We start from the raw sequence: 24,509 nt of genomic DNA on the forward strand, positions 1-24,509 counted from the left end.
ATATCCACTATGGCATAGAGATGGCATAGGTACTGGGCTCCTTCTCACTTAAAACCTTGTTTTTTAATTTATTTCAAGAGAGTCTGGGTCCTGGAGAGCTACGTCATCAATCACAGTAATCTGAAGGGCAGGGTGGACTGAGTGAAATCAGAGGGGCAGTAGTTCTCCAAAAGCGCTGCCTTTTCATCAAACTTTAAGGTTTGATACTGACATGGCATTACAAAAATATGTTAGAGAGAGCAGTATAAAGTAGGGGCTGGTCTCTTTCATATATAACAAAACATTAGTAGTCACACTATACAATAAATAAAGCCGGTAAAAGAAGGCATATTTTCATGTATTAACTGGCCCACTTGTCAACAGAGGACACTACCTGTGTGGCCCGCAGACCCCACTCTCAGCAGCCAGTGGTGGTGCCTTCTTTATGTATTTGCTACCTTTAGTGTCAGAAGAGGGCCCCGCCCACTGAGGTGATACAGAGTCTGTAACTCCCTGGGGAGGGTCTATAACGTTCACTGGATTCTCTGAGGGAGTCAAGGCCAAAAAAGCTATTAAGAGCCACTCAGCAAACGCCACATAGTATTCCAAACGGAAGAAAGAATTCTACTATTTTTTTTTTAAAAAAAAGCACAGGGCTTCCCTGGTGGCGTAGTGGTTGAGAGTCCACCTGCCGATGCAGGGGACATGGGTTCGTGCCCCGGTCCGGGAAGATCCCACATGCCGTGGAAAGGCTGGGCCAGTGGGCTGTGGCTGCTGAGCCTGCGTGTCCGGAGCCTGTGCTCCGCAACGGGAGAGGCCACAACAGTGAGAGGCCCGCGTACCACAAAAAACAAACAAACAAATAAAAAAAAGCACAGATTACTTGTGACACCAAAGTCATCATTAGAACAGTAAGACCATCACTGAAAACTAAAAACCCTTGCCAATAGCTTTCTAAGCCTCTTTATGATAACATAATAATGTGGCTATTCCCCAGTACCTTGATGGAATGGAGTTGACTTGTAGCTACAAACACTCTTTTTCACCCAAGCTTTCCCTGCAAATATACAACCAGGAACTTGAAAGAAACACGTTTAGAAAGCCATGTTTATAACTTCAAAAACAAATTTTGCTCCACATTTCTGATCAAAGTCTACTATGTGAGGTATAAGGTCATATCCAAATAATAGGGACTGGGACCTCCCTGGCGGTCCAGTGGCTAAGACCCCACGTTCCCAATGCAGGGGGCACGGGTTTGTTCCCTGGTTGGGGAACTAAGATCCTACACGCCACAGGGCGTGGCCTAAAAAATTTTTTTTAATAAAAAAAAAACATCGAATAATAGGGATTGCTTTAAGGAGAGAGATTTCTAAAGCAGAAAACTCCAGCCCCTCCAGTTCAAGCAGGTCCTGGATACCCACCTCCAAGACAGACAAGCAGGGAGCCAGGGGTTTCCTCTGACCAGAATCCCAACCTGGCCGTGGAAGGTGGTGGAAGTACAGTGCAGTACTATCTGCTGAAGTCCTTTTATAAGCATAAGCTCATTCAGTCCTAAGTGAGGAGAAGGGAAGCCCTCCAGAATAACACGCCCAGAGAACACTTCTGTCTCCATCAGCTCCACGTCTGAAATACTCACATCCACAAATAATCTTTAAAAGTCCTTTTGGATTTTGAAATGGACAGCTGGTCCTTGAGTGGGTGCTAAAATATCTCAACTCGTATTTCTACTTTTAATATCACTGTGAAACTTTTATTTTACTTTGAAATCAGCAAATGAAGTTGAGAATAACCAACTAAATGAAATAAACGGGGGGACTCAGGAAACGTTTCAGGTCACTCACCCCACTACAGACAAATCTATTAATGCAGATGTGTGTGTTCTGCAGAACGACTAGCTTGTCCTCAGAATAGTCACTACTTCTTCAAGAATGGCATCTTTCGGGGACTTCCCTGGTGGCGCAGTGGTTAAGAATCCACCTTCCAATGCAGGGGACACGGGTTCGATCCCTGGTCCGGGAAGATCCCAGATGCTGCAGGGCAGCTAAGCCCGCGCACCACAACTACTGAGCCCGCGCACCACAACTGCTGAGCCCGCGTGCTGCAACTACTGAAGCCTGTGCGCCTAGAGCCCGTGCTCTGCAATGCGAGAAGCCACCGCAATGAGAAGCCCGTACACCGCAATGAAGAGTGGCCCCCGCTCGCCGCAACTAGAGAAAAATCCGCACATAGCAACGAAGACCCAACACAGCCAAAATAATTCATTAATTAATTAAAATTATTTTAAAAAAAACAGAAGGGAGTTTCCTGGCGGTCCAGTGTTTAGGACTCTGTGTTTTTGCTGCCGAGGGCAGGGGTTCAATCCCTGGTCAGAAAACTAAGATCCTGCAAGCCACACAGCAGGGCCAAAATAAGAAAACAAAACAAAAACGAATGGTATCTTTCAGAAGGGATCATGACTTGGAGGAAGCCATCCAATTCTGACCCAGTAAGACAGACAGAACTCTACCTTCTGTTACTGTAAAACCAGTACACTGCAAGAGTCACAAACTGATCCCCTAACCCACAGATTTTCTTTTTACCTGACACATCCACTCACTAAACCTGACACATCCGCTCACTGAACCTCAGTTTCGTCTGTTAAAAAAGAAAGTATTTTCCTTGCTTTACATAGAAAATCCTGATCCTGAGAGATGATGCAAAAAGTAAAGTACTGGGAGAGAATGGGGTGGTGGCAAAGGCCCAGGAATCAACACTGCACAACCCAAATTCTTGGTACCTGGAGTGTGACGAGCAGAAAGACAGTAGCTGTGACGCACAGGCAAGATGCCAGAAGCTTCCTCCTCTGAATCCGCACCATGCTGCCCTGCCCTGGGTGACTGACAGAGGGCTAGCCTGGTTACCAGGTGTTCTCGAGTCGGCCCGCAGCCCAAGACACCTTCACGCGGAGGAACCATCTGGGTGCCAATTTCCTCCACTGCCATTCCTGCTGGGACCTGGTCTCCATGGAGGACTGAGAACTGAGGTTCTGAGTGGGCCTGGCTTGGCATTGAAAGGGAACAGCATGCAGTCTTCTTAAGCGATCATAAGAGCAGCTGGAGTTTCTTTAAACCAGAAGGCATCAAAAAAAATCTGTAACAAATGAGCAATATTTTAGCCATAGTGCAGAAGATTTCATAAATGTACTCTTGCAGGGTTACCATGTAGAAACCCAAAGCTTTAAAACTAAAAGGAGCCTTTGAGATCATTTAGACCTAATACCTCACTCACAGATGAGGAAACCAGGACCAGAGAGATGAAGTGACTTGCCCAAGGTCAGAAAGTCCATTACAGGAGAGTGAGAGATCGACAATCAGGTCCCGAGACTAAAATGATGCTTCCACTTAATTTTCCCTGCCATCAGACTTGAATTCCAAAAGTCATTGACATGTAGTCATTTCCTTCTATCTGAGTTTCAAAAGAGCAGAGAAGTGGAGCAGAAATAACCAGGACTGTCCACCCACTCCTGTAAAAATTAGGGAACAAACAAATCAAAGTTTCAGGCATTGATTAGAAATGGAAAATGATCAACCGACCCCAGTTCCCCCCAAGGAAAACAACTTCAGCTACAACATAAGGAATTCAGATTACTGATTTATTTGTTTAGTCTTTTATGGCAAATGCACTAAAGCAGTGGGTTACATGGGCAGTACAGTTCTCTGGACATCTTGAAATAAGATTTCCATCCATCTGAAATGGATGGTCTTTTCCAAAAGTTTTTTAAATGCACTAAATAGTCCCATAGAATGCCTCTTATTCCCGGGGTTCTCTGAAGTCAAATGTCTTGAGCAAATGACCCTGTGGAGTTCAGAGGAAAGCAAGGATCAACATTCCAGAGGAAGGGAGTGCTCCAAGGGTTGATCTAAGATCTGACTGTACACCTCTCAGATACAGAATTGAAGATACAATGAGAAATATAAAAATGATGTAGAATTCTGGCTAAATGCCTTGGTCTTAAAGGTATGCTCCCCTCTCATGCATCTACCTTAATTAACTTTTAAGTCTAGGCTATTTCTTCTCCTCAGAAACAAAATAACTCTTGGTCTCAGAAACAGCCAAAAGCGCAGTTTTCTTCTTTCATCCACAGAAGTCTCACAATCCACAGCGCCTAAGAGAACGGGCTCTAGAGTCAGCCTGCCAGGATTCAAATCTCAACTCCCCAGCCTCTCCTTGATTCAAGTCCCAAAATGTAGAAAATAAGGTGCCTAATCAGAGAGTTACTGTGACAATTCTATGAGATAAAACTGGCAAAACACTTATTTCAGTGCCTGACACATAATAAATATCCAAGAAATGTTTGCTATCCTCATGTTTAAATATTATTATAATTTTTATCATAGCTTTAAGTGGAAAATGAAGTTGAATTCATATAAAGTATGATACTGACAGATCAACTGGAACTTCACAAGGAGGAAATACTTTGCCAAAGAAAAAGAGATCACGAATATTTGTTGAGTGACCTATTACGTCCTTTCTTAAGTACTCAGCATGCATGAGCTCATTCAGTTCTCCCAACAACTCATGAAGTAGCAATTTTTAGCCTCATTTTTAAGGGTAAGAAAACTGAATTTGAAGGAAGTAAAGTAACTTGCCCAAGACTATAACTTTGATGAGTAATACAACCAGAAACTAGTCAGACTCCGAAGTTCATACATTTTTTTTTTGCGGTACACAGGCCTCTCACCGTGTGCCCTCTCCCGCTGCAGAGCAGAGGCTCCGGAGGCGCAGGCTCAGCAGCCATGGCTCACAGGCCCAGCTGCTCCGCGGCATGTGGGATATTCCCAGACCGGGGCACGAACCCGTGTCCCCTGCATCGGCAGGCAGACTCTCAACCACTGCGCCACCAGGGAAGTCCCACACATTCTTTTTATATTTTGTTAACACAAAGGCTATAAAATTCCCACCAGATAATACTAACACTCACAGCTTATCTGCCTAAATCACAGAAAAAAACCTGTGTACAATAGCTCTCTGTCAGATGATGTACCAGGGAAAAAAGTATCAAAAGTCCAAAAGAACCTGAAAAGCACCTTTCCTTCTACTCAGTAGATGCTAGTAGCTATTAATCACATAAAATGGGGAGCTAGCACATTCGGGCACCAATCCTAGCTGTCATTTATATGTAATATACATTTGGACAAGTTGCTAAATCTTTCTAAGCCCCAGTTTCTTCACAGTAAAGAATAAATGTTAACTCTCATTATTCCTTTCCCTTTTATAACAGAAAGGTTATCTATTTTTTGTTTTATATGCAAAAGCAATTTATTATAACTACAATTAATGTAACCCAGATTAGGTAATGAAATAATATTACCACTTTAAATGGATATAAAGCTAAATCATTTTCAAAAGATTTTTCAATATATCACTCCGCTCAATCTTATCCATTAACCACTTTGTAATGTAGGTATGGCCATTATTATTATTCTCGGTTCCCACAAATAAGGAAACAGATCCTTGTAAGTTTAAGTGATTTACCCACAATCATAGTTTTTAAAGATGACGTGGGTCTAGAAATCAGGTCACCTGACTCCAAGATCAGTGGAAAAGAAAGAGAAGGGGAAAATAGTGACAGCTTGTTAAGAGTACAAAAGAGTCAGGAATAAAGGAAAACAAAAGATGGAGAGAGTGTGTGAGGACACAGTTTGGGATATTTTTACAGCTAGTACATGGCTCAGACCTGTCCTCGGGCCTTTTTAAGTCTTTACATGGCTGTACAAATTATGACAGAAGAATTTAAGGTTACAAATTCCCTTCCATCCAAAGAATCTCAATTTAGGTTATATTCCCCAAACCAGAAGTACATAGTGTGGTCTCAAGGACTGAGCTGTGGGTAAATACCCACCACTAAAGAAGAGAATCAGCTAGTGTAGATGGTATTATGATTTAGAGCAGGCAGCAATCAACCAGACCTTGGGGCACATCAACCGAATATACCTATGGCATTAATTACCTGGGAGTTTTTCATCAAGTAAGCAGTTCCCCGGCTGGTGGGACAGATGGGCTTGCAGAGAGCACCGTGAAGGCCAACAAGCTCCAATACAATGGGACTCCAATGGGTCCCCAAGAAGAAAGCTCCCTTCTGTTTCATCGTTGCCCCCAGGGTGAATCTCAGAGTCCTCCAAGAGAGTGCCCCAGAACAGTCCTTCCCAGGCTGGAGTAGTGTGTGTTTGTTCAGACAACCATGCAGATGACATCTGAAATGGACTTACTAACCGACCCTCTTGACCCAAGCACTGAGCCCTGAAATGCATCTTACGGCTGTGTGCACGGCCTGGGGCTGGCCATCTGCTGCCCAGAGAGGGGTCTGGAGCTGAGCGTGACCATCTCACACTCCTGCAAATGCTATTCCATCAAAACCAGCAACACTTTCACTCCAAAATAATTTCAGCGTTGTCTGCTTTAATTTGAATTAAAATGGACAGAAGAGAGACTGAACGTCTTAAAGTGAATTAGCAGCCTGAGGATGCCAGCTTCAAATGTCAGCCACACAGGGCCGGCCCAAGGTGCAGGTTAAGGGCCTCAGAAATGGGACTAAGAAGACTTCCTCCTTGTGTCTCTGAGTGTAAAATGAGAAGCCAACCCTAGGTGACACACACCGGGGAGCTCTGGGAAGCCTCCTTGGATCATCTCTTCTCTAGTGATTGGTGAGTCATTTGGGTTAATGAGCGACTGTCTTAACTGAGTTTAAGGGTATATCAGGGAGAGCCTTTCAAAGGAATGTATCTAATTACCAAACAAATTATTCACACCAAAGTGTCATTTTCAAATAAGTTGACTCTCCCAACCTGTTTTCATTTTATGACGGGTAAACCCTCAGAGCGTCCCTTTAAGTGGGGTGCTGTCCTGGGAAAGGCTGATGACAAGGCAGGCAGATGGGAAGGTCTAAGGGCCTCCGGACAACTCTCCAGGCAATTTTTAACTAACTCTCTTCAATTCTACTTGTCCTCACGGACACTCCTCATCATTTGACTTCAAAAGCTTGATAACTGGGATTTCTACCAGTCTGACCCACTAGCATCCTCCATTCAGCTGTAGAGATGTTGTTGGAATGTAGACTGGATATCTCTCCTCTGATTAAAATCCATCAATGGCTTCCCAAAGAGTTCAAGATAAAGACCAAATTCATCAGTTTAGAAAACAAGACTCCCTGGACCCTGCCCTACTTCTCTAGCTTCTACCACACATACCCTTTGTTCTGGCTGTTCCTGGGATACAGCTTCCTGTTCTGTGCTCTGGTCCCTACCTACAACACCCACACCTCTTTCACTACCATAGCCATTCTCCTGGACGTTCAAGGCTACCTGCTTTGGGAAGGGTTACTCCTCCCTAGTACCAAGTCAGGAGATCTAGATCCATACCTTGTGCTTGTTTCTATCACAGCAGTGGAGAGAATGCTGGGGGGTTTTAGGAAACTCTTTAAAGCTGCTTTATTGGGTACATATAAAACAACTGTCGAACATTAAAAAGTTGACTAATGTAAACAAAAAAAAAGTTGACCAATGTTGCTAATTATCAGAAGACTGTCCCTTGGCCTGATGAGCATGGTGTGATGGTTCCACAGTTTTCACTTTCATCCAGTTTTCTTTATTAACATTTATTTGTGTTAATGTGTTCCTCAACCTTTTCTAATAGACTTCAGATTTTGCTGAGTATTTATTTTTAGGTAGAGTGCTCTGGCTTGCAGATTTCTATCTGGGAAGGTGATCCTCTTGGCCAAGCACACATTGCAGGAGAAACAAAGAGAATAATGAGAGAGAAAGGGATACTGACAGCCTCGTGAATCAAGACTGGTGATTAACAGGGGTGATTAACTGGGGGAAGGAAGTTGCAGCAGGAGCACCTTTACTTTTCTATTGTAGAACTGAAGGTGATGCCATTCTTAAATTCCAGACACATACTGAAGCACTCAAATTATACAGTATTTATACAATCTCACTTAGTGGGTCTACTTAATGTAGAAACTAGATAAAAACAAACCCAGACAGACAACTAAATAAAAAGACTCAAATAAAAGCATTCCAAAAAAATAGGTTTTTTAAGTGGAGGAGAGGGTCCAAGACTGGGAAAACTCTGTGTCACACTAAGAGCTGAACCAGCGCCTCGAGAATACGACTCTTTCTTTCTCGTCTTTTTCCTTGGAAGGTGTTCTTTGTAACTGTTCTTTCTCCAACAAGGGCTAACTGGTTACTCAGTAACAATTTTCCTTCCTGGCAAAAGGTTGTGAATTAAAGGCCCTCACCGCTTTGATCATTCATGTAATCATGAGTGAGGAACCGATTAACAATGACAAAATCTGGCTAATACTTCAGATGCCTAAAGACGAAGGGCTGGACCAGATGATCTTCTGAGGTTGCATCCCAAAATTGAGCTCTCTGATCCCATGAATAGTGCCCAAGAGCGCCACATAGAAGAAAAATTAATCAAGTAAAGAGACAGTGATCAAGACAATCTGCGTTATCACAAACTAAAGATTTCTGGAAATATATAAAACAAGAAATATTTCTGTATGACAAGTTTTAGGATTACTTGATCTTTATTCTCCTTTTGACTAATTCAACATTAACTTCTGAAAACTCAAATTTTATTCTCAAGTAAATGTCTGAAAAATACTGTAAATAAAGATAAACTTATCTTTTTTAATGTTTAAAAACTCATGGTCAAGAACCCTATTACAAATGTTTATTGTAGAATTCTGGTAATTGAATTAGGTACTAGATTTCTTACTGACATCAACTCTTTACATTCCAAATTTAGAGAGCATTTAAATATGGGTTGGAAACGTCTGCAAACTGAGCAATAATTACACATATATGAATCACATCATTGTTTGTCCAAACAATACGTTCATTTTCTTTATTTCCTAACTTTAACCCTAGTGTGAATTTTTTTCAGAAATGTTGTTTTAAGATAAAACTTGAAAACTACTTTTTTTTTTTCGTTGAAGAATTTAAGATGAGCCATAGAACAGTAACAGCTGAGACTGTATATTTAAATTCACTGTTACACACTGCCATCTAGCAGGAAGGCAGCAAATGAAGAGTCAGGACAGCAATTTCAAAAATGGGGCAGACCTACATGATCCTCGGATGCTAGGACATTGCCTCTGGCTTACAGGCAGGAGAGGGGGAAAGTTCTAACATTGAGCCTAGATTGGTGGCTCTGCCCCTTTATTGTGCAAATACCTGGGACGCTTATTCAATGCAGATAGTAGCCAGGACCCACTTAAGAGTCCCCCTTGGGAGATCACGTGGACCAGGCAGGAGAAACAATGCCCTAGTTGTAGAGTGACATCACTAACAAGCCCACCAGTGGTCATGAGTTTCTAGGGTGTCTCATCTTCAGAGAAGGAAGGATGTATAAGGAGATTGAGGTCCTGAAGACCAACTTGCCAGATTCAAAATTACAAGCAGCCCTCAAATGAAATGAACAATCCAGGTCACGACATGCATACTACTCTACCCGACTATCGCAGGGCTCTGTGACAGTTGGGGCCTGCTGGAGCAAAACAGTCATTTTGCATGGCATTTGCTGTATATTAAAGAAGCGTTAAAAGATCTCCCCAAAATGTCTTAAAATCACACCAATGTTCTTTTTATACGTTACACTAGCTGAGTTCTGAGGGCACTAATCAGGTGCAAAAATACCTAAGAAATGGCTTGCATATGATAAGCAAAGCCTGCAGTGCCGGGGACTCTCGCGGAGCATCTTCTCCGTTAAATACGCAATGCTCTCTACAGCTCGACAGCCAGAATCGCTCCTACTTCAGCACACAAAATTAGCAACAAGTGATTCTCAGTCAAGACACGGGGAAGAAGGAAGCCGTTCACAAAGCACAGAGGCGGAGTTAGGTTCTGGAATTGGTGGGGCTGGGAAGATCGTGGCAGAGGGGGAGGTACGCGAAAACCTTCCTTGGGAGGGGGGTAGGGGTGGAGGCGACGGGAACCCGCGCGCTTCCCGGGGCTCCCGCCGAGGCCCCTGCTCATCACTGCCTCCCACCTGTGCTTTTCAGCAGCCAGATGGGTTTGCATCTCAGGCAGTGTCCCTGGAAAGCACTGCCCAAGGTTTCCCAAAGCAGACTTGGATTCTTTCTCAGCATACTACCCCGCCTTCCTCGACACACACTCCCGTCTGGGCACAAAGAGGTTTCCTACGGCTGTGAGTCCGGTGGGCAGCGTCCCAGCTCCCGCGCGCGTCAGCCAAGTCTCTTTTCGTTTCTCGGCACCGAGACTCTGCTCCCACCAAGCCACTGCTCAAGCCAGGAAAGACCCAGAGGTTCACACTCACCTCGTCATGGAGAAGTAGGCTCCCCACGGCCGGCTGCAGCCCCGCGGTTTTTCACTTTCAGTTTGCGCCCGGCCGGAGTTCAGGCGAAGACTCGGAGAGGAGATTTGGGAAAGGGGATAACCCTCGGCGCGTCCAGGCCTAGCGATCCTGGATCCGGGTTTTCATGGATGCCCCGTTTAAAAGCCTGCGGCGCCTCGGTTCTGGAGAAACACACGCCCGCCCCTCACTTGCCAGTCCGGGGCGCGCAACCCTCTCAAGTTTCTGGGAGGCTCCTGAGACCCTCTTTCTTCTGCTTCTCAAACTCTAACAGTGGAGCTCCTTCAAAGTCACCTATTCAGGAAAACTGAGAACCTTTTAAGCAAATCAGAGGCCTGGGTACCTTTAATCAGCTGCCAGTGTTCGGTAGCCTGAGCAGGATCATTTAGCTCTATTTTACTGACTTTTAGCTACTGAATTCCAAACTCAGAGAACCCAACTAAAATTATTTTGGCCTAGTCTAGACAGGAAGTGATAAACCTAGGGAGGTCTTTCAAGACCTTGGGAGGGCCAGGACTGAGGTGAGGCGTCTAGGGATCAACATTTGAGGAGGGACTGACCCTCAGAGTCATGCACATGTTGGGCACGCTTGCAGGAACCTGACAGTGATTGCTGCCAGAGGCCTGCCTCACTCTCCTCCAGGTCCTGAGAGCTCCAGTGCCAAGCACCTCAATTAACTTCTCTGTAAAAGCAGGTTGATAGTAACGATATCAACTTCTAGAAAACACCAAACACAAAGGGAAAGACTGATAAACTGGATGTCATTAAAAGTAAGAAATACTGTTCATCAAAAGACACTATTAAAAGAATTGGAAACAATCCAGGGAGTAGGTGAAGAAATCTGCAATCGATTTATCAAACAAAGAATTCATATTCAGAATAAAGCAAGAACATCTACAGTGCAATAAGGAAAACACAGTCCAACAGAAAGGGGGAGGGAAGGGACCAAAGACACACAGCACTGCACCAAAGAGGAATCCAAATAGCCAATGAGTACGTGAAAAGATGCTTAACTTCGTTAACCATTCAGGGAAATGCAACTTAACACAACAATGATATACTATTTACACACCCACCAAAATGGCTACAGATTTTAAAACTGATAATACTGAGCAAAGGCAAAGCTGTGAAACACATGGAACTCTTGTGCACTCTTAGTGGGGGTATAATTGTTACAGCCACTTTGGAAAACTTGTCTATCAGTATTTACTAGAGTCAAATAATTTTACTCCAAGGTACATGCCTAGAAAACATGCATACATATGTACATCAAAAGACAGGTATATAACGGGGCCACAAAACACACCTTAACATATTTCAAAGAATAGACATCATACAAAATATGGTCTTAGACCACAGAAGAATTAAACCAATTAAATCAGTAACAGAAATATTCTAAAATACTTGGCTATATTTTGGAACATCCCCAGATATTTGAAGATTAAATGACACACTTCAAAATAACACGAGTCAAAGAAAAATTCTCCAGAGAAATCAAAATATTTCGAACCAAATGAAAATGAAAATATAACCTATCAAAATTTGTGGGATGCAGTGGAAGCAGAGCTTAGAGGGAAAATTGTAACACTGAATTATATCATTGAATGTTAGAAAAGAAAACATCTAAAATCAATATGCTAAGCTTCCATTGTAGGAAGCTAAAGAAAGGGGAGCAAATTAAATTCAAAGGAAGCAGAAGAGAAGAAATAATAAAAATTAGAGCAGAAATCAATGAAACTGAAAGCAGGGAATTGACAGAAAATCAATGAAACCAAAAGTTGGTTCTTTGAAAAGATCAATAAAATTGACAAACCCTTACCTAGGCTAACCAGTAAAAAAGCGAGAAGACACAAATTACTAATATCAGAAATAAAAGAGGGGCCATTGGACATTAAAGATAATAAAGGTCAAGAGAATGAGACAAGTCCAGACTAGGAGAAAATATTTGCCAAAGTTATATATGATAGAGTCCGGTTATCCAAAATATACAAAGAACTCTTAACACTCAACAATAAGAAAGCAAACAACCCAATTAAAAAATGGGCAAAAGACCTGGACACATCACCAAGGAAAATATATAGATGGCAGATCAGCATATTAAAAGATGGTCAACATCATGTCATCTTGACTACTATAATATCTTCCCAACAGCTCCCTGCTTTCACACTTGCCTCCACATGACAGCCAGAGTGATCCTTTCAAATCACAAATCAGATCATGTCCATATTCCACTCAAAAACAGCCATGTAAAATAAAGTCATTAACTATAAGGTCTTATACGATCTGGCTTTTGGCTACTTCTCCAATTTTCTTTCCCAGTATTCTCCAGCTCACTCACTGCTTTCCACCCACACTGCCCCCTTGCTGTTTCTCAGACACACCAAGCCTGCCCAAACTCAGCCCCTTTGGATTTGCTTGTTCATATGCTTAGAATGGTCGTTCCCCAGGCATTTGCATGGCTCACTTTTTACTGTTTCATATTCAGGAAATCGTGGTAGTTTGTGTTTTTCAAGAGATTGTTTCACTTCATCACAATTGTCAGATGTATGTGTGTAAATTTGTTCATAGTATTCCCTTATTATCCATTTGATATTTTTAGTGATATCCCCTGTTCCATTCCTGATATTGGAAATTTATGTCTTTTCTCTTTTTAAATTTGTCAGTCTCTACAAGTTTGTCAATTAATCTTTTCAAAGCACCAGCTCTTTGTTTCACTGATTTTCTCTATTGTTTTCCTGTTTTCAATTTCAATGATTTCTGTCCCTATCTTTATTATTCCTCCCTTCTGCTTGCTTGCGGTTGATTTTGCTCTTCTTTCTCTTGGTTCTTGAGTCAGAAGCTTAGATTATTGGTACTTTTCCTCCTTCCTAATGTATTTGCATTTAATGCCATAAATTTTTCTCCCAGCACTGCATTAGCTGTGTCCCACAAATTTTGAGATGTTGTATTTTTAATTTTCATTCAGTTCAATGTATGCATTGATTTCCCTTGGGACTACATTGATTATTTATAAATATATTATTTACTTTCCACATGTCTGGAAAATTTCCTATTATTCTTCCAGTTATTAATTTCTAGTCTGATTCCATTGTAGGCAGATAACATACTCTGTATGATTTCAATTCTTTTTAAATTTATTGAGGTTTGTTTTATGGCTCAGGATATGGTCTATCTTGGTATATGTTCCATGTGCACTTGAAAAGAATGCATTCTATTGTTGAGTGGAGTAATTTATAAATGTTGATTAGATCCCATTGATTCGTGGTGTTGTTGAGGTCTTCTATATGCTTGCTGCTTTTCTGTCTAGTTGTTCTATCAATTGTTGAAGTGCAGCTAAAATTGTGCATTTGTCTGTTTCTTCTTTCAGTTCTATCAGTTTTTGCCTTATATATTGAGCAGCTCTTTTGTTTGGTGCATACACATTTAGGTTTGCTTTATTTCCCTTTACATTTCTTTACCCTTCACCATTTATAACATAATTGTCTTAAGTACTTCCTCTACATACATTTAGAACCACATTAAACAATGTTATAACTTTTGCTTTAACTGTCAAACATAATTTAGAACATTCAAGAAGAGAAGCAAAACCTACTGTATTTATCCATAATTTTTCTTACCACGTTCTTTATTCCCTCCTGATACTCCAATGTTGATCATTTCTGTTTAGAGAACTTCCTTTACCCATTCTTTTAGGATACATCTACCAGCGACAAATTCTCTTAGTTTTTCATCTGAGCATGTCTTGATTTCTCCTTCATTCCATATTTTTACCGGTTATAGGATTCTAGGTTGGGGTTCTGTCCCATTTCAGAGTTGGGACCAAAATCTTAGGGGCATTTTCCTCTTTTGTCATCTCTGTCATAGTATCTGACCCAGACCTTGTGGATTCACAGACACATCTAACTCAAATGTAGTCCTGCTTGGGAGATGTCCAGAGCTTTAATCTGTTTTACTAGTATTTTTTATTTTTTAAAGGTGGCTTTGACCCCCAGTTGCACACATGTCCTTTTTTTTTTACCAGGTGGCATAAGGGTTAGAGGCATTGTGGCAGGCGGGGAATAAAAGTTCTCTAAAACCCCAACCCCCTACAAAGGCTTATATTCTTTTACATTTTTAGGAGTTGTATAGTCTTGTATTTTACCAAAAACCGTGTTGGGGATAACTTGCATCTTATCTGACCAAATGACTTTCAGAACCTTATATGGTGTCTGGAGCTTTAATTTTCCCCGGGTTCACTGTCCATCTTTTGTTTTTTCTTTTTTTCCCATATGTTTCAGCAAAACCTACAAAGTGTCCTGCAACAGAGGCAAGTCTTCACATGTTAATATTATAGCATTAATGTAACTGGCCCGTTTTACTAATGTGAGGAAGGAGACCAGGGACAGGTCTTGGGTTACCATCCCATGACATATGCGTAACCTGTGTAGGTAACCTGGGGGAAGCACTTGAAAGGTTTATTATTGTCTTTCCCATGCGAAGGCAAGTTGATCTTAGTTATCAGAAATGTGTACTTGTTGGAGCTTTTTTTTTTTTTTTTGTAAATCTCTATGAAGGTGAAGCACCTTTGTAGAAACACCTTTGTAAAAGCATCACAGTAAAACAGTAACTGTCTGTAAATGACAAAAGACTTTAAAATAGCCATGGTTAAAGAGCTGATAAAAATTTTTTAGACACAAAATCTTTGTATTCTAGGCAGACTATATTAAAGGTAAAGAAAAACCTTTGTTCACAATTTTTAAGAAGCAGAGTAATAATCTAAGAAAAATTTATTCTTTTAACAGGGAGAAAACCAAATTTTAATTTTGTACCATGTACTTTTGACATTAATTTTTTCTTAAATTTAAATAATTTAGTTTAATCTTAGCTTGACCACAAATAAATTTTTTAAAGGTTTTTCCTTCACAAATCTTTTGATTTTTACAAAACTTGTGATTTTACAAATCTTTTGTGATTTCCGTAAACATTTTGTAACTTTTTATATCTCATTAGGTTTTATCTTTTTAAATTTTGAAATAATAATTTTATTTTAGGACAAAATTATTATCTTTTTAATTTAAAACATGTCCTTTATATCTGTGGACAAAAAGATGTCTGACATTCCAGTAAACAACAAATGTTCCCCACCATCAGTCCATCAGCTACCACAGTCACCCCTGATGGTGTACCCTGAGGGGAATTCAGAATGGAAAAAAACAGGATACTGGCCCTAGATAGTTAAGTGCATATCAGTGGAAAAATTTCAGTGAACCCAGACGCTTGCATCTTCCCATACACAGAAAAGCACTAAAATCATTAACTTGAGATGTCTGTTTTTGTGATTAGCAGTAATCTTTTGAGGTTTGACTACATAGTTTTTGTGTGTTTGTTTTGGTTTGTTTGTTGCGAAAACTCCTATATTTAGGCTCCTCCCTTACCTCTTTGCAACAGTTCCTCACTAATGTCCTCCAATAAAGCATAATTCTCAGCTTTTACGTTGTGCAACATTTTTTATCTAAAAACAAAACAAAATACATTTTATTTTCTTTACCAGAAGTGCATCTCACCCTTCTTTTACCAGAAACACACATTCTACTTTTTATATACACTGATTTTTTTTTCATCCTTAGTATTTCTACTAGCTTTGTAAAACAAAAAAAGCAAAACAAAACCTTAGTTCTTTTACAAATCGATTTTGGCAAGAGAACTTTTATGAAAAAGCCCTCCATCCACTCACCCACCCCCTTTTTTTTTAGCATCTATGGGCAATGTTTTGTTTAACTCCTGGAGTGTTTACGTTTTAAAAACACAGTAAGATTTACAACCACAAGGGACAGAGAACAAATGTAAGTTTTCTCCTAGGCTTTGGGGTAATTGTTATTTAAAGTTTCCCTTTGTATTAGGAGTCAGATGGCAAGAGGCTTTTTGTTCTTTTCTCATCAATCACTTCAACATCCTCCTCTTTTTCTTCTTCTTCCTAGAAACTCCACCTCTTGGTATCCTAACCAGGTTTTGTCACAAGCTCAGGTCTCTAAACTTACCAACCTGCTCTCCCACCCTGTGTGTCAGCCCAGAGCTAGCAGAGCAGTGAATACTGCACATCCTTCCGTACCTCAGCTCTTCCTTTAACGTTTTAACTTTCATTTCAGCCTCTAGTTGGGCATCGATGCCCAGCCCGAACTGCCCCCAGTAGAGGCCAGCCCCCCGTGGCAGCCACAAGTTTACCTTCTTTGTCACAGGGCACTCTGCACAGTTCCTTAAACACCGCATGGCAGCAGCCGGCGTTCTCAGGGCGCCCCTGTACGCATGCATTGGCCCACAGGCATCCCACACATCAGCCACGCCTGCCCACGGAGAGGTGGAGGGCCCACCTGAGATCTCCCCCTGTGGATCCCTCTTTCCTACAGCCCATTTCTTTGGTCTCCTGGCTCACTCTTCCGCTGTTGGTTTGCAGCCTCCCAGGGAGCTTCCTGGGTGAAACGTGAAATCACCACCCTACCCCAGCACCACCGCCACCATAAGCAGGGAAGGGAGAAACCAAAGAGGCAGACCACTCCAGACTGGTGGGCAGCAGGTTCAATAAGCAAAGGAACTTACATCGTAGGCTGTAAGACAAGTAGATTTCCATACCCACCCACCAAATCTTACAAGTTTACCCAGAAGTTTAACTGGGCTTGGTCATGTACACAGTCCATGTGGTCTCAACATTGCATGACTGTCTCCAGGCTGTGTCCCTGGGCAGCTTCTAGATTGGGGAAGGCAAGCAGAGGGCACATTTCAAGGACAGGGAGGGAGTGAGCAGCCGCTGAATGCCCGGGTCCAGCTTGAAGGCCAAACCTGGGGTCACGTCTTTCTGATGACCTTTCCCAACACATGGCTATGATGTCATCCAACATATTCCTACATCCCTCCTATTTCACGCAGAATGATATTTAAATCATGAAACTCAATCAGATTCAAAATCAAATTGGTTTTTGGTGAGGATACTTCATAAGTGGAGTTGTGTATATTGTATATATCATATCAGAATAAGAATTTTGGTTTATCCTCTCCATCTGTGATTTTATGATTGATGGGGTGTACTTTGGACATTCTGCTGATGTAAAATGGTATCTAGTTATATTTGTAATTCACATTTCACAATTATAGGTTAGAATGAGCACATCGTTTCCTGTGTTTATTGACCATCTGTTTCTTTTTCTGTGATGTACCTATTCACATATTTTGCCCACTTTCTGTTGATGTTTCTCTCTTTTTTATTGATTAGTAGAAATTCATCATGTGTTCAGGATTCTAATTCTTCTTCAATAATATACATTTCAAATTGCTTATAGTCCCTGTTTTTTCTTTTCATTTTATTTTGACTTTTAAAAAATTAATTAATTAATTATTTTTTATTTTTGGCTGTGTTGGGTCTTTGTTGCTGCACGTGGGCTTTCCCTAGTTGCGGTGAGCGGGCGCTACTCTTCGTTGTGGTGCACAGGCTTCTCGTTGCAGTGGCTTCTCTTGTTGCAGAGCATGGGCTATAGGTGCGCAGGCTTCAGTAGTTGTGTCGCATGGGCTCAGTAGTTGTGTCGCTCAGTCTCAGTAGTTGTGGCGCACAGGCTTAGTTGCTCCACGGCATGTGGGATCTTCCCGGACCAGGGATCGAACCCATGTCCCCTGCATTGGCAGGCGGATTCTTAGCCACTGCACCACCAGGGAAGTCCCTTTATTATGACTTTTAATGCCCACAAGCCTTTCATTTTTGTGAAAGGTTATAATTACTAATCTTTTCCTTTATGGTCTGTGCTATTTGTATCCTAATTAAGAAATCTTTTTCTACATTGAGATCATAATGATATCCTCCTCTATTTTCTTTTTAACATTTTGTTTTCACATTTAGGTCTTTATTCTTCTATGAAATAAATTTTTATAATATAATATCCAATTTTATCTTTTTCCACATGAATGACCCATTGTCCCAACACAACTTATTCATAATTCATCCAGTCTGCACTAATCAGCAATGCTACCTCTGTCATATATTGGCTTTCCTTCTATGAGTAGAAATGTTTCTGGTTCTCTGTTCTGTTCCACTATTCTCTTTCTAAAACTTGGTGCCATTGCACATTGCTGCAAATACTATATGTTTAAAATAAAAAAATTTTTTTAGATGTTGGGGGTAGCTTATTAATTTATTTATTTATTTTTGCTGTGTTGGGTCTTTGTTTCTCTGCGAGGGCTTTCTCTAGTTGTGGCAAGCGGGGGCCACTCTTCATCGCGGTGCGCGGGCCTCTCTTGTTGCGGAGCACAGGCTCCATACGCGGAGGCTCAGCAGTTGTGGCTCATGGGCCTAGTTGCTCCGCGGCATGTGGGATCCTTCTAGACCAGCGCTTGAACCCGTGTCCCCTGCATTAGCAGGCTGACTCTCAACCACTGCGCCACCAGGGAAGCCCTAAAATGAATTTTAATATCTTGTCAGGAAATGGTATTCACCTTGTTCATCTGTCCCGTGCCTCACAATTAGGTGTTTTGTAGCAGGACAGCTATCTCCCTTGAAGGTGGTTGATATTACCATTGTTAAAAATTATCAAGAAAGGCTCCAAAGTAGTCTAACTTATTTCTGACCCACCCTACTACCAAGAACAATTGTTAAAGCTGACAGAATATGATGAAAAGATGACAAAAGATGAACACTTGCCAGGCTTACATCCTGAAGGGAAGGGAAAGCCAGAGCGGTGAGCCTACTTATACCCTCAAGGAACCTACATTTTGAAGGTGGCAGTCCAAAGGCCTAGAAGGTGAGCAGAAATATGTAGCTGAAAGGATGTTGAGATGCTGAGCAGAGCTTTCAACAGTTGCACAGGGCTGTGGGGAGGAAAAATGGTCTAGGAACCATTAAAAAGGAGGGCAATATATAACTGACTATAGTAAAATTTAAGAGACATATGAGACATGTTGAAAAGTTCTAACAGAAGTGTCTTAGTCAATTTTCTACTGATAATAATCACAACGATAACTCATTCCATAACGTTTTTTTCATAATACATAGACCTTTAAGATTACCGGATATTTTTTAAAAACTATTTCAATTTATAACAATATTTCTGGTAGGGAATATGATAGGATAATCAATAAAGCACTTCTCAAGATTAAAAATATATTACATTAGGATAAAATTCTGTTGAGGAAATAGAATATATTTTTGTTCAAGAAGAAGGGGAACTATATAATATTTCTGACTGTTAGGGTTTATTCCATTTTTTTAAATTAAAGATTTTTGTTTTCAAATCTCTATGATATTTAGGTTCCAAGAATCCAAATGTAATCTTCTAACATGTCCATGTTTATAATATACCATAAATTACATAATTTTAACTATTTAAATTTATGATGAAAATTCCTAGGTATCAGTTTAATAATGTGTGATGGAGCACACAGTTTTCCAAAATTATTTTAGGGAGCATCCCAGAAAAAAATGTCAACATTACAGCTCTAAGGTGATCTCACCAGGTTCATGGTTTTAATGAGCTCCAAATGTATATCTATAGTGTTATTTCTCCCCTGAATCCAGAGTTGTATACTAACTGCCTTTTCAGCATTTTCACTTGTATATCTAATTTGGCATTTTGAACTTAACAAGTCCAAAACTGACCACCCACCAAATCTGCACACTTCGCAGCACATTCTGGTCACCTAGCTAGCTGCTCAGACCCTAAATGGCAGAGTCATCATTGACTCTTTGCTTTCTCTCACATTCCACATCCAATCCATCTGCAAATCTTCTGAACCATACCTTAAAAATATATCCTACTACCTTCTAACTACCTAAATTCAACCACTGTTAACATTTGGTGCCACTTGCTTGGCCATTCTTTCTCTGTTGGTCTATGTGTGTGTTTGTGCGTATGTCTGTATACACACACACACACACCTACACATACATATTTTTTTCTATTTCTTTTAGATCCTTTGCATTTCCATATACACTTCACGATAAGCTTGTCAAATTCTATAAGCATCTTATCGGAATTATGATTTAGAAGGCACCGGATCTATAGATCAAACAGTGGAGAACAGATTTCTTAATGACAGTGAAACATTCAAGTCTTGAACATAATATATCTCTCCACTAAAAAAATTGTCTCTACAAAGTTTTTGAAGTAGAAATCTGGTGTCAGGATTTTTGAAAGCCTCCAGTTTGTTTTACTGTGAAGGCGAGGCTGACTACACTTGTGCCTAATTTGGCCCCAGTCTGCTCCCCAGTCTCATGTCCTTTCTCTCTCCCCTTTTCTCACCACCCTCTGGCCCACACGTTCCCCGTGCTACTCCTTGATCACTCCAAGCATCTTATCTCTGGGACTCTGCATTTGCTCTTTATTTGCCTCAACAGATACTCATACGTTTTCATATGACTTATTCCCTCACTTCACTGAGGCTCCCTAGATATCATTTCCTCTGACCTTCTCTGATTACCCATTCTAAAAGAGCATCATCCTTTCCATCTCTGTTCACTAACCTAGCTTTATTATTTTTTTTATAACATCACCACTGCCTGACATCACGTCATATAATTTATTTGCTTACTATCTGTCTCCTCGCTACCAAGTAAGCTCCATGAGAGCATAGATCCTTTTTTTTTTCACTGCTGCATCTCCAGCACCTAGAACTGTATCTGGCACATAGCAGGTACTCCAAATTATTTGATGAATTAACTAAAGGCTTTTGGAAGGAGAGGAGTGAAAGAAAACATTTACTTCTCACTTAATAGGCTTTAGAAAATAAACTAGCCTGCATTCTTGTATTACTTGTAATTATTTTTTTAAAAATATGTCTCACTTTGAGGATGTTTCTACATTCTGCATTTCCATTTGAAGTCCTCACTCTTTAGGAGGAAAACTTGTTAAGAGCCATTTCTAAGGTGGTTGCAAGTCAATTTTATTTACCAAAAAACCGTTACAACTAAAAAACGAACTCAGTAAGTTGCAGAATACAAAATCAATATACAAAAATCTATTGCATTTCTATACACTAATAATGAACTATCAAAAAGAGAAATTAAGAAAACAATCCCATCTACAATTGCATCAAAAAGAATAAAATACCTAGGAATAAATTTAACCAAGGAAGTGAAAGATCTGTACACTAAAACTGTAAGACATTAATGAATGAAACTGAAGAAAATGCAAAGATATTCTGTGCTTATGTATTAGAATTAATATTGTTTAAGTGTCCATACTACTCAAAGCAATCTACAAATTCAGTGCAATCCCTATCAAAATTCCAATGGTATTTTTCAGAGAAATAGAACAATCCTACAATTTGTACGGAACCACAAAGACCCCAAATAGCCAAAACAATCTTGAGAAAGAAGAACAATGCTGGAGGCATCATGCTTCCTGATTTCAAACTATATTATGAAGTTATAGTAATAAAAAAACAGTATGTTATTGGCATGAAAACAAACACACTGATCATTGGAAAAGAATACAAAGCCCAGAAATAATCCATGCTTATATGGTCAATTAACATACAACAAAGAGCGAACAACATACAATGAAAAAAGGACTATCTCTTCAATGAACAGTGCTGGGAAAACAGGACAGCCACATTCAAAAGAGTAAAACTGGACGACTATCTTACACCATACACAAAAATCAACCCCAAATGGATTAAAGACTTGAATGTAAGACCTAAAACCATAAAGCTCCAAGAAGAAAACGTAGGTGGTAAGCTCCTTGTCATCAGTCTTGGCGATGATTTTTCAGATCTGACACCAAAAGGAAAGGTAACAGGAGCAAAAACAAACAAGTGAGACTACACTAAACTAAAAAGATTCTGCACAGCAAAGGAAACCATCAACAAAATGAAGAGGCGGCCTACTAAATGGGAAAACATACTTGCAAATCATGTTTGATAGGGGGTTAAAATCCAAAATATATTTTAAAAACTCATACAACTCAATAGCAAATAAAACCCACAAACAATCTGATTAAAAAATGAGCAGAAGATCTGAATAGACATTTTTCCAAAGAAGACACACAAGATGGGCAACAGGTACATGAAAAGATGCTCAACATCACTAATCATCAGGGAAATGGAAATCAAAGACACAATGAAATACCCTCTCACCCACACAAGTGTTGGTGAAAATGTGGAGAAAAGGGAACCCTCTTGCACTGTTGGTGGGAATGTAAATTGGTGCAGCCACTGTGGGGAACAATATGGAGGTTCCTCCAAAAATTAAAAATAGAACCATGTGATCCAGTAATTCCACTTCTGGGTATTTATCCAAAGAAAATGAATACACTAACTCAAAAAGATGTATGCACTCCCATATTCATTGCAGTATTATTTACCATAGCCAAGATACGGAAACAACCGAAGTGTCTATCGATGGACGAATTTAAAAAGATAATGTAGTATATATGTACAATGGAGTATTACTCAGCCATAAAAAATGAAACCCTACCATTTGCAACAACATGGATGGACCTTGAGAGCATTACGCTAAGTTAAATAAGTCAGAGAAAGACAAATACCCTACGATCTTACTTAAATATGGAACCTCAAAACAAAACCAAACAACAGAGCTCATACAGAGAACAGATTGGTGGTGGCCAGAGGGGAGGGGTGGGATGGGGGCAAAATGCTCCAAGGGGGACAAAAGGCACAAACTTTCAGTTATAAAATAACTAAGTCATGGGGAGATTATATATATACATATGTCATGGGGATATATATATATAACATATAATCAGCATGGTGACTGTAATTAATCATACTGTTGCAAACTTGAAAGTTGCTGAGAGATTTTTTTAAAAAAATCAGAATTAGTCTGTATTCTAAAACACACACACACAATTTGTACCAATTAAATACAATAAAGTTGAAAGGGGATATAAGTTTTCTTTTTTTAAACAGACAATTGTAAAATACTACAGCCAACTCACTATACACAAAAATCATGAACGGCAGCTTTGCATTACAATCTCCAATATCTTACTCATAACATTTCATGTAATATGTCAATTACACCTCAATTTAAAAAAATTATTTACGGGACTCACCTGTTGGTGGTGAGCAGGGACGGAGTGTTATAGTAAATCATACTGAAAACACACACTATTTCCCCTACTTAATTCGGGGAGTGTGCTGTAGTCCAGGTGGTGAGTCTTGTCCAGCTTTTCAGTTCTTCCACATTTTCCAAACTTCCAATCCAGTTTTAAACTTGATTTTACTAACATAAAAGGGTACGAGTATTTCTAGTATGACTTTCCTCTGGTCTCTAAACCAGCCTTGCATAAGGCAGTAGGCTAGTGACAACCATCACACTGGTTCTTTACGAAGCAATGTAAACTATGCTTTTAACATACTGTTACCAAATCCAAGCTCCTACTGCCCGCTGCATGGCAGGCCAATGAATCAAAAGATGAGTTACTGAAGCAAGGAAGAGCAATTTTATTCGGAAAGCCAGCGGATGGAGAAGATAGTGGCTTTCTTTACACTAAAAGGGGAAGGGGTGTGGCTGATTGCTGCAAACTTCTTGGGGCCATAATTCTTTGTTCTTGCAGCCGTCCACTAGGTCAGGTCAGGATGCTCCTATTAGCCTCCAACAAGGCAAACGTTCTCTGCTCTGCAACTTTTTATCTCTATATGAATGGGAAAGGGTTACACCTTTAAAGGTCAGAGCCTTGAGGATGGGCTCTCCCGCATATTTCAGGCTACAGGCAACATTCTTTTAGTTATTAAGCTGTAGCAAAAGCAAGAGAATACAAAGGTGAACTAAAAGCAGCAGATCCAATATGAAGTCACATTTGTGCTTCTCTGTTACAATAGTACCTGTAGTCCTTGCATACACCCATTTTTCTAATGGGAAACAGCTTTGCTGAAGGTTGACTGACGTGCCCCAAAACATCTAGTAAACTGAAGTTGGTTTTTATAACCTAAATTTGGCTCCCCAAACCAGTGCTAAATCAATGCTTTCTAACAGGGTGGTTCTAATGCCTAGTTTTCATCTGCATGCAACAAAATTATACTATTTATGGTATACTATTTTATAATGTGATATGCAAACTAAGGGCCATCCTTACTCTGGGATTGTGCCTTTCTTACTCCACTGGTATTGAAGTGGCTTTTCTTTTGAAAAACGGTATGAGCTAGTAAAGATTTTCTTCTTCCCCTGTCAAAAGAAAAAGCGCGGGGCGGGGGGT

At 40.3% G+C, this 24,509-nt stretch overlaps 1 protein-coding gene across 20 annotated transcripts in view; it reads right to left on the reverse strand.

The window, feature by feature from the left end:
- FUT10 (fucosyltransferase 10) overlaps positions 1–24,501 on the reverse strand; it is a 362,801-nt gene extending 338,300 nt beyond the window's left edge. For 18 of the 20 annotated variants that reach the window (XR_011377110.1, XR_011377115.1, XR_011377101.1 and 15 more), the window contains exon 1: positions 2,756–2,970. Coding sequence is in view for 2 of the 20 variants with exons in the window: in XM_060291385.2 (XP_060147368.1) it covers positions 2,756–2,836 (81 nt within the window). In the remaining 18 variants the exon portion in view is untranslated. Of the gene's footprint in view, positions 1–2,755; positions 2,971–10,302; positions 10,370–23,366 lie in introns of those variants that run through there. The other 2 variants (XR_011377117.1, XR_011377116.1) reach the window with 2 other exon arrangements.
- Between the last annotated feature and the right edge of the window lie 8 nt (positions 24,502–24,509).

This window comes from Globicephala melas, chromosome 21 (genome assembly GCF_963455315.2).
Source record: "Globicephala melas chromosome 21, mGloMel1.2, whole genome shotgun sequence".
Taxonomy (NCBI): domain Eukaryota; kingdom Metazoa; phylum Chordata; class Mammalia; order Artiodactyla; family Delphinidae; genus Globicephala; species Globicephala melas.